The sequence below is a fragment of the Neoarius graeffei genome, chromosome 18 (genome assembly GCF_027579695.1).
Source record: "Neoarius graeffei isolate fNeoGra1 chromosome 18, fNeoGra1.pri, whole genome shotgun sequence".
Taxonomy (NCBI): domain Eukaryota; kingdom Metazoa; phylum Chordata; class Actinopteri; order Siluriformes; family Ariidae; genus Neoarius; species Neoarius graeffei.
Genome location: NC_083586.1, coordinates 45,684,342 through 45,699,694, shown reverse-complemented (window position 1 = coordinate 45,699,694; position 15,353 = coordinate 45,684,342). Strand labels below are relative to the sequence as shown.

The 15,353-nt window shown below is 39.3% G+C and overlaps 1 protein-coding gene across 2 annotated transcripts in view; it reads left to right on the top strand.

The window, feature by feature from the left end:
* Positions 1 to 15,353, top strand: part of si:ch211-243a20.3 (uncharacterized protein LOC100151507 homolog) — a 64,443-nt gene that overhangs the window by 47,279 nt on the left and 1,811 nt on the right. For both annotated transcript variants that reach the window (XM_060899532.1, XM_060899531.1), the window contains exon 3: positions 2,111 to 2,240. In XM_060899532.1, coding sequence (XP_060755515.1) covers positions 2,111 to 2,240 — 130 coding nt within the window. The remainder of the gene's footprint in view (positions 1 to 2,110; positions 2,241 to 15,353) is intronic.

The window sequence follows — 15,353 nt, the reverse complement described above, 5'->3', positions numbered from 1 at the left end:
GCTGACTCAAAAAGGTTTTCCTCCAGATTTGCCCTGTATTTAGTGAAATCTATCTTTCCTTCAGTCCTGACCAGCTTTCCTGTCCCTGCAGATGAAAAATATCCCCACAGCATGATGCTGCCACCACCATGCTTCATTGTAACAATGGTGTTCTCAGGGTGTTGGGTTTGTGCCACACATGGCCAAAAAGATCAATTTTAGTCACATTTGAGCAGAGAATCTTCTTTCATGTGTTTGGGGAGTCGGCCACATACTGTTGGGCAAACTCCAAACATGTTTTCTTAAGCAATTACATTTTTCTGGCCACTCTTCCATAAAGCCCCGCTCTGTGGAGTGTATGGGCTTAAAGTGGTCCTATGGACAGATACTCCCATCTCCACTGTGGATCTTTGCAGCTCCTTCAGTGTTCTCCTTGGTGTCTTTGTTGCATCTCTGATTAATGCCCTCCTTGCCCGGTCTGTGAGTTTTGGTGGGTGGCCTTCTCTTGTCAGGTTTGTAGTGGTGCCATATTGTTTCCATTTTGCTATAATGGATTTAATGGTACTCCGTGGGATATTCAAAGTTTGGGATATTTTTTTTATAACCCAACCCTGATCTATACTTCTCCACAACTTTGTCTCTGACCTGTTTGGAGGCTCCTTGGTTTTCATGTTGCTTGCTTAGTAGTGTAGCAGAGTCAGGGTCCTTCCAGAACAGATTGATTTGTACAGACATCATGTGACAGATCATGTGACACTTTGATTGCACACAGGTGGATCTTAATCAACTAATTATGTGACTTATGAAGTGAATTGGTTGGACCAGCTCTTATTTAGGGGTTGAATACTTATGCACACTCCAGATTTCTGAGTTTTTTTCATCTTAATTATTGTTTGTATCACAGTAATAATAATGAAAAAAACAATTCACACCTTTAAAGTGGTAGGCATGTTGTGTAAATCAAATGGTGGTAACTTTCCAAAAATCCATTTTAATTCCATCTTGTAATGCAACAAAACAGGACAACCACCAAGGGGGATGAATACTTTTGCAAGACACTGTATCTGGATCCTGGATCCACATCTGGATTTGTATCAAAATCTCATCAATTATTCCTTGGCCCATGGCCCATCTTTCCTCAAAATTTCATCAAACAGAGGCGAAAACAACCTCTTCCAACAAAGTTGGTCGAGGTAACAATGTTTTAAGCATTTAAGCATAAAATAATCAGCAATGTAGGAACAGGGCATAATACATAGAAACAAAACTAAACAGAGACTCTGTTTTACATCTTCCTGGTATCTTACATTTTATAAAATGCATCATCACATACACACAAAAAAGCCCCACTGCATGATTAAGTAAAAGTCATTATAGTTTGTTATAATTATATGCAATCATTACATGTGTGTTTTTAATTACTAAAGTAACAACAACAACAACAACAACAACAGTTAAAACAGGGAACATGTGATATTCAAAACACTAATAATGCATAAGCTATAATATATTTATTGTAATACATGTAGTTAAATTGTCTGTAGATTAAATTGTGACTATTGATTGCTGCCGTCATTGAAATATCTTGGGAAGCCTGTTTCTTGTTTTGAAACCCTGTTTTACAGACTTTACCTCCTTTCAGAAAACTGAGATAACACAGGCAAGCATGTTCTACATTCTCTCAGTATGCCCATTCACATGATTAATTCTATTGAAAAATACAAATCATTAGTGAGCAAATTTTATACATTCCAGAGCTCTAAATCTGTTTCTATCTAAAATAATGAAGTAGCCCCATGGGCTGGAGAAGTTACTGAATTTACGATAATGACAGAAATCTAATGAATGATTTTCTTCTCCATTAGATTTAAAGATCTAAAGTAATTAAAACCCACACAGAGATGCAGCAGATATTACGTAGAATGTGATTGTACAGGACTAAAAATTACACCATGATCTTGTCACAGTCTGCAACAGCAAACATAAATTAACTTGAGGACATGAGGACACCAAATTAATGATCTCATTATCTCCATGACCTCTGAATTGAGGTCACATGTTGTCTCACTAAACTCGTGAGTATTTGACTTCGTTATTTTTTTTCCTGTTTGGTCTCATGTTGTCGTGATAGCGGAGCACGTGAACGTGGCTAATGTTCGGAGTGTGACGAGAGTGCTGGACACTTGGGGCAAGCGCATCTTTAATGAGATAAAGACGTTGCTGCACTCCCAGCCCAATACTCTCCTGCCTGACTACTCAAGGTAGTGCTGTGCTTGCACACTTGCACATTACATTTTTTCATTACAGCATTATGACTCCCAGGAGAACTCGGACTATGTCCTGGTTAAACAGGGGACCAATGATTAGCCAAAGCTGCATGTCTTGATAAAGCAGTGGAGGTTATATTGGAGGACAATGCATCATTTGAGATGTGTAGTCCAGTAGTCTGGAGACTATGCGACGAGACTGGTCACACACTCCTGGAAAAAGTTTTTTGAATGGGGTTGTATTTGGAACCTTTTCTGAAAAGGAAATGCTCTGTTCTACATTGAAAAGGATAAATGTTCTACATCAAGGGATTAACTGAAAACTGATTTTCTACTTCGAGTTCATTGCATTAGATGACACATCACTGAGGTCTTGACCTTTGTTATTTTAATCAAATTATCTAAATCATACAAAAAAATGTGTGTAGGAATGTGTCGGCAAACATTTAAACATTTAAAAAAAGAAAAAGAATGTATGCTATTATATGTGTATTAAAGGTGCAATCCATAACTTTTACAAATGTTCCTACATCTATAATAACAATATAATTTAATGATATGATAGAATAATAAAAAAGCCTCAATGAGGCTGTAGCTCAGACCGACCACTTGTGAATTTGAAATCCGATCAATCCTGTAGGAGGAGTAATTTTTGTAAAATTGCATATGACCAGGGGTTAAATTGGACCGGGGCTGTCCGGGGCTGAGCCCCGGCACATAAGCTCGGAGCGGATGTGATCACGCACACATCAAAAGCAACAAACCCTTTTCACGATTTTCAGTTCTGAATAATTAAATATCGTTTTATTAATCAATAAACCCATGACTTTTATGAGAGAGATCATAGTTTTCCTGATAACAAGACGACCTGTCAAAGCTATTTAGAACAGAACTTGCGATCAGAGATTCTGGTTTCTGGAACACTGCGTGGGTTGCCAATTCCGCTTTTTATAAGCGACTTTGGGGTTTCTTTTTTTGTGAGCTCGCTTTAAAAAAAATTTTTTTGCGGGTTTTTGGGCTTGTGTTTCAGCGTTGTGACTTGTTTATAATTTTCTCCGTACACCGTCTTCCCTTTTACCTGCATACGATCCTAATCCATCAGAGGTGCTTGAACGAACTGTCTGTGCATTTGGCGAGTTCAATTTCCATAGTCCCCAGTTATCGACAGAAATTAGCCAGGGGGAAGGGGGAGATGTCAGTTAAAGTTAGCTACTGAGATTGACCAAAAGTTGAGCCTAACGTTGCCTCAAGTTAGCTACCTTTGGCAAACATAAACAAAACACTAGTCTTGTGCTCTAGTCATTATCATATTTTTTATTATTAAAAAGAAAATATCAAATAATACTGAAGAGGGGAAAAATAATACTGATCTAAATATGTTGTGTTTTTATTTTTAGACAGTATGTGTTTAGCAAAACACATACTGTCTAAAAATAAAAACACAACATATTTAGATCAGTATTATTTTTTCCCCTCTTCAGTATTATTTGATATTTTGTTTTTAATAATAAAAAATATGATAATGATTATGTTCACTGTATTGTTAATATTATTAGTGTTTTATTATTTATTGTTAATATTTAATTTAATGTTAATGTATTATTAGTTATTGTTAATATTATTAGTGTATTATTAGTGTAATTATTATTGTTATTATTATGTATTCAATTATTTATTTGGCATGTGGTGCTTTTTGTATTGTCTAGAACATACATAAGATGAGCATATTATAGCAGCAAAATAGAAGCACAATCATTTGAATGCAGCAAAAGTTTTGCTGCATTCAAATGATTGTGCTTCTATTTTGCTGCTATAATATGCTCATCTTATGTATGTTCTAGACCAGGGGTGTCAAACCTGATCCATAAAGGGCCATGTGGCTGCAGGTTTTCATTCCAGCCATGCAGCAGCACCCTGATTTGGCTTATTCAATCAACTGACACACCCACCCTTTAATCAAGGGTGGGTGTGGCTGCAAGTATTTGACTGTGTGAAGACAGTTCAGTTGATTGAATGAGCCAAGTCAGTTGTGCTGCTGCATGGCTGGAATGAAAACCTGCAGCCACACGGCCCTTTATGGATCAGGTTTGACACCCCTGGTCTAGACAATACAAAAAGCACCACATGCCAAATAAATAATTGAATACATAATAATAACAATAATAATAAATGCTTCCAATGTTATAGTGTTGTTTGTATTTGGTTACATTCACTGCATGAATATATTTGATTGACAATTTGACTGACAGTGTTTTGGCATATTTAACATTTATCCTCCAAAATAAATCAACTGTTTTGGTTTAAGATTGTGCAAGCCTTCAAATTTTCTCACTGAACATTTCTCCTTCACATTTTTCACCTGTAGGCATGTGACAAGATTTAACATGATATTGCTCAACCTACCTCTGTAAAGTCAGCTACCAACTTATTAAAATGCACCAGAATTCAGCAAATAACATGTATGATAATAAAAAACTTCTGGGGGAGGACCCCCAGACCCCCCACTAATCATTTCCTTCAAACCAGTGTACAACAACCTGTACAATCTGTTACATTGGCCAACCAATCTACATTCAAACTGCCATAATGTGTAGGGGGGCACTACAAGACACACATAGGCCTACAACACACAGATAAGGTGTATATCTCTGTGCAATATGATATAGTTATCAAATTAGAGGGTTATTTTCCAAAAAGTATATTGGGGCAGGGCGGCGGGGGCAGGGGCGGGTACGAGGCAGAGCCCCCCCACATAACCAATCCCAATTTAACCCCTGCATATGACCCCTGTGTAGCTGCATCCATGACAGGTGGTGCCATCTGGTGAACAATTCTTGTTGGAATATGTCTTTAGAGTCTTCTGGGTGAGTTTCAGTGAAAACATCCCAGCAGTTTATGAAGAGTAGCGTTTAATGTGACGAGTCACCCAAAATTTTCAAATGGCCATAAAATGTTAAATAGGACAGGTGGTGCCACCATCTTGAAAACTCTTATACATACCCACCTGGGGAACGTTCCATATGAGATTGATCAAAATCTGATCACTCCTGTAGGAGGAGTACTGATTTTCGTGAAATTACATGTGACCCCTCTGTAGCCTCATCCATGTTAGGTGGCACCACCTGGTGAACAACTCTTATTGCAATATGTCTTTAGAGTCTTCTGGGTCAGTTTCAGTGAAAACATCCCAGCAGTTTACGAAGAGTAGCATTTAATGTGACGAGTCACCCAAAAATTTCAGATGCCCATAAAATCATAAATATAACAGGTGGCGCCACCGTCTTAACAAATTTTATGCACACCCACCTGGGGAACATTGTATGCGAGTTTGATCAAAATCCAATCAATCCTGTAGTAGGAGTTAGCCTGGCAAGCCAGACTAAATGTGAATATTTAGTCTGGCCTCGATCCGTAGACATTTCCGAAGCAGGTAGGAGGAACAAACCGCTGTCTTTCAAACTGTCTCTGTGCGTATAGGCCAACGCTCTGACCAATCAGCGCAACAGTGACTGTGACGTAGTCAGAGCGACAGAAAGCAGTGGGGGAGGCCTTGAAATAAATAATTTTTCAAAATGCGTATTAATTAATAAACAGGTTCTAGATATTAAGAACTTTGGAGATAATGACCACAAGTTTGGAGTCTGTACCACATACACATTTTTTTCCAAGTGTTTTTCAAGGGTTTGCTTAAACTGTTTTTGAGAGTTTTTATTTAGTGGTGTTTGGTGAAATAATTTCCCTTAAATTTAAAATAACGGGAAAATAAGAAACAATCAAAAAGTAATGTTTCAAAGCTGTTTATTAATTCTTCGTACTGCACAAATAAGCCCATCCTTTTGGCTACCAGTGGAGCCAGCTGGTAGATCAGACTTTTGCCATAGCCGGTCGGCAAAACAGCGAAAACGTCCTTCTTGAAAAGGAATGAGTGGAGAGCCTCTTCCTGCTCATATTTCAATGAAAACTCCAAGTCTAATTCTTCTAAAACTGATTCCAAAGCGGAGTCAAGCGCGCGCTGTTCACTAGCCCGTAGCCATCTTTCCTGTTGCGCTTTCTCCAGCGTCGCGCAGCTTTGTCGTCACTCCTGCAAAAGCCCGCCCAAAGAATCCAAACAAAAACCTTGCGTTGTGATTGGCGGGCACGATTTGATGCCCGGGGTGTTTTTGTTTATATGGTGCGAGGCTAGACCCAGGCCCTGTACTACGAAGCGGGTTTTCTGGCTTACCAGGGTAACTTCGAGAGTAACTTGATCATGTGCAGCGTAACTTCCCGATTAACCCATACTACGAAAGTTGGCTATGTTCAAACCGAGGTATGCTGCCATGGCAACTTGCGCTGCATCTCAAACCTGCTCGTCTCAGGTTATGTTCTTGGTTAACCCGAGGTTTCCGATTAACCACACCCTTTTTAAACACCACCTCTCCACCGACATTTCCTCTAGAGACAATGCCAGCGTACCTGGATGACCCGTGCGATATCGGAGCGCAGATTAGAGATGGGATTTATGGCTCTTTGATGGGATCCGCATCTTTGTGATCCGTTCTTTGAAAAGAGCCGTTCAAAAGACTGGCTCATTTGGCTCTTTTTAAATATTTATTCAGTTTTAAGAAGACAGCATCTAAAGAAGCCAGATCCCTCTGCTTAGACAGTGACATCAATATTTCTGGACATACCTTTTATATAAAGCAACCTAGACTTACATTACTGTAACCCCTAAACGCTCATAAATAACCATTAAAAAACAATGAGGGCTTCAATGAATGTCCATGCAGAACGGCTTTTCTGTAAAAAAAAAAAAAAAGAACCCACTCAAGAACATAGTTATCAAGAACGCAAGAATATTTTATAGAAAAACACTTGTTTTACAAAAATATTTAAGTCTGAGATATAAAATAGATACAACTACAATAAATATAACAAGAACATTTTAATAGAAAAAAACTTATATTAAAAATATTGAAATTGTAACAAAAATAGATACAACTAAACAGTCAGATAAATAGATAAAGTTAACAAGAACACAAGATTATTTTAATAGGAAAAAACAATCAATGCAAAAAATATATTAGAAAAATAGATACAACTAGACAAACAGATAAATAAATAAAATACACAAAAATAGAACAAACAAAATGACGATAGAATAAATTAAATGAACGTCCGTGCAAAGTAGTTTTCCCACAATATTATCATTAATATCACACAACTACATTATAAACTATATACAAAACAATTTGAACTATAAACAGATAAAACTTGAATAAATAAAAGGCAAATGCTGTTTAGCCTACTTCTTGTCCTTGGGCAAAAGCTTTTTCACCTGAAACACAGTACAGAAAAAGAACGACACACACACACACCATTATGAATGATGTTTTTATATTTCATTTTCACCTGTTGCCAGGTGTGTTTGGCACTGCTGTTGCCTCTGAAATGTTCACAGGACATACACCAACTTAGTCAAAGGGACTGAACAGTCAGTCATCCTAATTCATGTGACTCTGTGCACATATCAGCTTAAGTAGGCTACTCCATGAATTTACCATACCAAATTTTATTCAGGATTTTTCGGACATTAAACAAGCTATATATGACTGGGGCCACGTCGAAGGACCATTTTCTGTGACTTGTGATTGATCATGAAGCTTTCTCTCATCATATACTTCTGTTCTGGAACATGTAGAAGGGAGAATGTACTTGCGCATTTACCCGATCGGCAATTCGTTGCCACTTGCCAACATGCTTGCCGCTCCTTATTGGCAGCCGCTGTGTTAGATTTTGCTCTTAATGTTGTTTTGAACTCCTCGTAGCTTTGCATTATGACAGCGCATTCTTCCTCCGTGAAGTACGGCGACCGTGCTATTGTGAACAGTGGTGATTTGCGCTGATAACCTCCCCTTTAACGTGAACGCGCATTAACCCTGATTAGGTTAAACCAGGTTCAACAAATCAACTTCATAACTGGCGTCGTAGTACCGTTTAACCCCAAACAAGATAACCAGGTTTTGTCAACCCCGGTTTAGCGGGGGAACCCTGGGTTACTTCTGGGTAGGTTAACCTCCGTTCGTAGTACAGGGCCCCATTCGCTAGGCAAAAAATATTTTTGGCCGCTAGGCGGGTGGGTCTAGTTTACTAGGCTAAGTAGGAGTAGCAATTTTTGTAAATTGTGGACAGACGACGATGGAAAGGACGATGCGTGATCACATAAGCTCATCCGGCCTGGCCCATGGCTGGATGAGCTAAAAACTGCATTTCACCATATTACAAAATAATGGATCTAAATAGTTTTTTAAAATTACTATTTCAGGCTTCTGTTTACATTTTTCTGGCCTGGAATTGGCTCCGCCCCCAGCTGAAACAGCCGGACAGCCCCCGTCCTAAAAACAAACAAACAAACAAACACTACGATATCTTTCGATTACGTTCATTATGTCTTATATTAAATATAGTTAGTTTTTTTTTTTTCTTTTTTATCAGACATCTAATTTATTGGGTTTGTTTACCTGACATGTTTCGACGTACAACTTCCGTCTTCCTCAGAGTGTCACCGGATGTTAATTGGTGACGCATCTTTTATCAGCTGCTGTTTCTGAAGGCGTGGCCTTCCTGTCTGGTTTGACAGGTCGGTCACGCCTTCTACTGTCTGTTTGTCCCCTGCAAGATGGCACTCCAGGTGTGGGAGAGCATGTATGCTCCCTCATCCCGGTTGATGGTCCTCGGGCTTCGCTTACGGATCTCCATGGCCTCCCTGATCCAGCGCTGATGTTTGTTATCTTCTGTGCGGATGACTCTGGCATTCCCCCAGTCCATAATGTGATTTTCCCTTTTACAGTGATCTGTTATAGCTGACTTATAATTTTCCTGTTGTGCCTTTTCTTTTATTGTTCGGGTTTGTCTTGTAGCTGTCTCCTTTTCGCACTCTTTCTTATGTTCATGTTTTCTTGTGTTGAAACTCCTTCCTGTCTCCCCAATATAAGTTTTATTGCATAATTTACATGGAATCTCATATATGGTGTTGCATCTGTTGTCCGGATGTATTCTGTCTTTGGGATGCACCAGGATCTGACGGAGTGTTGTGTGTGGTTTGACAGGTGTGTTAACATTGTGTCTCCTCATTACTCTTTGAATGCGTTCAGTTATTCCCCTGATGTATGGTAATGTAACTACTCCCCTGTGTTCTTGTTTGTTAGTTTGTTTTTTCTCTTTCTTTTGTGTTTTGTTGTTTTTAACCTGTTCCGCCCCTTTGGATATTGCCCATTGTGGATATTGACATGCTTTCAGTGCGTGTTGTATATGTTGTTCCTCCTGTTCTTTGTCCTGTGGATCTGTAATTATTGCTGTGCGTTCATGTAATGTTCTAACTACGGATATTTTGTGCATTATGGGGTGTTCGGAAGTCCAGTTTAAATATTGGTCGGTGTGTGTGGGTTTTCTGTGTACTTTTATTTTGATATCCCCATCTTCTGTGTGTTGTATTTTTAAATCCAAAAATGCTATTGACTGCTCCGTTTCTTCTTCATGTGTGAATTTTATATTGCCGGTATTGTCTATGGTGTTAAGATGGTCGGTGAGTTGTTGAGTGTGTCCCCTCTTTACTTTTTCCAATATGTCGTCCACATACCGTTTCCAGAGTGTTGGTCTGTATTCCGCTGGTATTGTGGTGAGTGCTTTTTGCTCCAGATCCTCCATGAAAAAACCGCACATGATGGCTGATAGTGGGTCTCCCATGGCAAAACCTTCCTTCTGTCTGTAGATTGTATTCCTGAACTGAAAGTATGTGGATGTGGCGATGAATTGAAGAAGCTGAGTGATGTCTTGTACGGTGAGGTTTGTACGTTTCTTGAGCGTCCTGTCTGTTTTTAATTTGTCTTGTACTATCTGTATGGTGGCTTCCGTGGGTGTTCTGGTGAAAAGAGATATGACATCATGTGAAATGAAAACTTCATCTTGCTGCATTTTGATGTTTTTTAGTTCTTCTGCCAGATGTTTTGAGTTTTTGCAGTGTTGGTCTGTGAGTCCTAGTAATGGTTTAATTATTTCGGTGAGTGCTTTTGATAAGTTGTATGTGACTGAACCAATGCTATCTACTATGGGGCGTAATGGTGTTCCTGGTTTATGTATTTTTGGTGTGCCGTAAATCCTGGGGATGACATTGGCTGTGGGTACTAAGTGATTGTAATCCTGCTTATCTATTTTATTTTCATTGAGTAGTGGTTTTAGTAGTGCTTTAAGTTTCTTTTTCTTGTCTTCTGTTGGGTCTTTTTTTAATATTTCAAATGCGTTGTCGCTGAGTAATTCATTCATTTTTCGTTCATATTCATCAGTGTCCATAATAACTGTTGTTCTGCCTTTATCTGCTGGGAGGATTGTGATGTCTTTATTTTTTGCTAACGTTCTCATGGCTTTGGCTTCCTGTTTTGTGATGTTACTGGGTGGTGGTTTGGCCGTTTTCAATATACCAGCTATTGCGTTTCTTAGTGCTGCTTTTTTGTCCCTGATCCTGTATTTACAAGGATCAGGGACAAAAAGCAGCACTAAGAAACGCAATAGCTGGTATATTGAAAACGGCCAAACCACCACCCAGTAACATCACAAAACAGGAAGCCAAAGCCATGAGAACGTTAGCAAAAAATAAAGACATCACAATCCTCCCAGCAGATAAAGGCAGAACAACAGTTATTATGGACACTGATGAATATGAACGAAAAATGAATGAATTACTCAGCGACAACGCATTTGAAATATTAAAAAAAGACCCAACAGAAGACAAGAAAAAGAAACTTAAAGCACTACTAAAACCACTACTCAATGAAAATAAAATAGATAAGCAGGATTACAATCACTTAGTACCCACAGCCAATGTCATCCCCAGGATTTACGGCACACCAAAAATACATAAACCAGGAACACCATTACGCCCCATAGTAGATAGCATTGGTTCAGTCACATACAACTTATCAAAAGCACTCACCGAAATAATTAAACCATTACTAGGACTCACAGACCAACACTGCAAAAACTCAAAACATCTGGCAGAAGAACTAAAAAACATCAAAATGCAGCAAGATGAAGTTTTCATTTCACATGATGTCATATCTCTTTTCACCAGAACACCCACGGAAGCCACCATACAGATAGTACAAGACAAATTAAAAACAGACAGGACGCTCAAGAAACGTACAAACCTCACCGTACAAGACATCACTCAGCTTCTTCAATTCATCGCCACATCCACATACTTTCAGTTCAGGAATACAATCTACAGACAGAAGGAAGGTTTTGCCATGGGAGACCCACTATCAGCCATCATGTGCGGTTTTTTCATGGAGGATCTGGAGCAAAAAGCACTCACCACAATACCAGCGGAATACAGACCAACACTCTGGAAACGGTATGTGGACGACATATTGGAAAAAGTAAAGAGGGGACACACTCAACATCTCACCGACCATCTTAACACCATAGACAATACCGGCAATATAAAATTCACACATGAAGAAGAAACGGAGCAGTCAATAGCATTTTTGGATTTAAAAATACAACACACAGAAGATGGGGATATCAAAATAAAAGTACACAGAAAACCCACACACACCGACCAATATTTAAACTGGACTTCCGAACACCCCATAATGCACAAAATATCCGTAGTTAGAACATTACATGAACGCACAGCAATAATTACAGATCCACAGGACAAAGAACAGGAGGAACAACATATACAACACGCACTGAAAGCATGTCAATATCCACAATGGGCAATATCCAAAGGGGCGGAACAGGTTAAAAACAACAAAACACAAAAGAAAGAGAAAAAACAAACTAACAAACAAGAACACAGGGGAGTAGTTACATTACCATACATCAGGGGAATAACTGAACGCATTCAAAGAGTAATGAGGAGACACAATGTTAACACACCTGTCAAACCACACACAACACTCCGTCAGATCCTGGTGCATCCCAAAGACAGAATACATCCGGACAACAGATGCAACACCATATATGAGATTCCATGTAAATTATGCAATAAAACTTATATTGGGGAGACAGGAAGGAGTTTCAACACAAGAAAACATGAACATAAGAAAGAGTGCGAAAAGGAGACAGCTACAAGACAAACCCGAACAATAAAAGAAAAGGCACAACAGGAAAATTATAAGTCAGCTATAACAGATCACTGTAAAAGGGAAAATCACATTATGGACTGGGGGAATGCCAGAGTCATCCGCACAGAAGATAACAAACATCAGCGCTGGATCAGGGAGGCCATGGAGATCCGTAAGCGAAGCCCGAGGACCATCAACCGGGATGAGGGAGCATACATGCTCTCCCACACCTGGAGTGCCATCTTGCAGGGGACAAACAGACAGTAGAAGGCGTGACCGACCTGTCAAACCAGACAGGAAGGCCACGCCTTCAGAAACAGCAGCTGATAAAAGATGCGTCACCAATTAACATCCGGTGACACTCTGAGGAAGACGGAAGTTGTACGTCGAAACATGTCAGGTAAACAAACCCAATAAATTAGATGTCTGATAAAAAAGGAAAAAAAAAAAAACTAACTAAACACTACGATATGTTTTCTATATTTTAATGTCTTAAATATAGTCACCATATTTTTTTTAAAATACCTGATTTTTACCAAATCTTCAAAACCCCCACAAAAACAGCCACCTTGAACATGTATTGAACAGCCATTTATTTTAAAGCATGTTATTTATTAACTCCTATAAATTAATTAGTTTGTAGTCACAAGAATGAGGAATGTACTGTAAGCTTGGATCCACTGATGGGTCCTGGGATTTTAAGGAGTTAAATACTTTGTGCAGGCTTTATTCACATGCACACTGGAGCTGATCACAAAGTCTCAACTGCTGGGAGTTATGACACAGCTGCACTTTATCAGGGAACATTGCAAAATAAAAACCTACAGTACGGTGCAAAAGTCTTACCCGATTGTTTTTTAGTACAAACTTTGCTATAGATTTTTATTTTATGACTTATACATTATGGAACCAGTACAAAACACTTTATGATGATGATGGACTTATAACACACAATTTCTGCGAGTTCAATAGCGCTGGAGACAAGTTACAGTTCAAAGGCCTGATTAAACAAATGCGCCTTGAGTTTTCGTTTAAAGCAGCTGATGTTAGCACAGTCCTTGATGTCTTCTGGTAAGCTGTTCCACAGTTCAGGAGCAGCAATACAAAATACAAAAAGCACGACTTCCATAGGTCTTGAGATTGAAGGAAAGTTTCTTTAAGGGATTCCTACTGGAGGAACGGAAGGGACGTGATGGCTTGTAAGGAGTAATTAGGTTCTTGAGGTAGTTAGGTACCATGTCATGAAGTGTCTTGTAGGTCAGGATCAGAATGTTAAACTTTACATGATAGTCCACAGGGAGCCAGTGAAGCTCCTTAAGGATTAGTGTTACATGATCAAACTTGGAAGACAACGAGACAGGCTTGTAGTACTCAAGTCTGATTCGTGCCCTAATTTTAAGGACCCGTGACTTTACTTGGACTTGAGCACTGATGACTCGTGTATTAACTGCATTCGGACTCATAAATTGGAGACAAGGACTCAGATTTTTTCTTTATTTTTTGTAACATGCCATAATTATTTGGCATACGATATTTATATCGGGCGGCACGGTGGTGTAGTGGTTAGCGCTGTCGCCTCACAGCAAGAAGGTCTGGGTTCGAGCTCCGTGGCCGGCGAGGGCCTTTCTGTGTGGAGTTTGCATGTTCTCCCCGTGGCCGCGTGGGTTTCCTCCGGGTGCTCCGGTTTCCCCCACAGTCCAAAGACATACAGGTTAGGTTAACTGGTGACTCTAAATTGACCGTAGGTGTGAATGTGAGTGTGAATGGTTGTCTGTGTCTATGTGTCAGCCCTGTGATGACCTGGCGACTTGTCCAGGGTGTACCCCGCCTTTCGCCCGTAGTCAGCTGGGATAGGCTCCAGCTTGCCTGCGACCCTGTAGAAGGATAAAGCGGCTAGAGATAATGAGATGAGATGAGATATTTATATCTACATTAATTTTTATACGAAAAGAGAATGCACATTCACCTGTTCATACGCCATGTTCAGTAACAAACTAACGTTAATGGCGCTAAAATGCCTGGAGAGAAGCCCCTAGGATTGTCTGCTTTGCTTATACAGATTTCTCGTGCAGTGAGGAAAAATGCACTGCTATGTGTTCCATATGTAGAAGAACTATCGAGGAGACGACGGGGACAACCTTGAACTTCAATCGTCATTCGGTAAGACTCCACCCAGAGAAGGAAGTGACACCCTATGTTCATTGCTCTGTTGATAGCGGGGCTTGCTTGCTGACCGATGAACTAACTAGTGTTAACCCTCTCTCATGTTATTTGCCCTGTTGATAGCGGGGCGTGTGTCGGACTCAACTTGGATCAATAGTGGACTCGACTCGGACTTGACTCAATTTTCTTTAATGACTTGAACACTGGGGACTTGAGACTGGACTCAGTTGTGCTGCAGCTTCTTAAAAGATTTTTAATTTCCTAAAACACTTTAGATTTCCAAATAGTAGTTTTCCAGCACCAAATTAAATGTTACAGAAAAATGTTTGCATGTCAGTAAAGAAAGCAGCATATTACATAACACACCACTTTTCAGACATTTCATAATGAAGGCTGCTGGGTTTTGTTGCAAAATTATGAAGCAGAAGAACTGTGGCTGGTTCTGCAACATGCTCAGTAAAACCTACAGCTCATTTCCTTATAAAACTGCACTAATTGTACCTGAGACTACTATTGTTTTAAGCAAAAGGTCATCTCACACCAAACCTTGACTTTTTTCATGCATTACTGCTTACTGATCTTTATGGCATGTTTAAATATAGAAACATTTAATTTCATTACTTTTGAAGGCATCTTTGCTTGACAGCATTTCATTGCATGTGCCTAAGACTTTTGCACCGTACTGTACATATCTATATATCTGCTCTTAGATTGAAAAGATTACATTTGAGTTAAAGTCAGCTATTTAGAAAAGAAATTCAAAATGGATGGAACTGCTCTATAAAAAGGACTACAAAATGATTCAGAAATAAAAATATTTGGTGTCATTTTGACATTG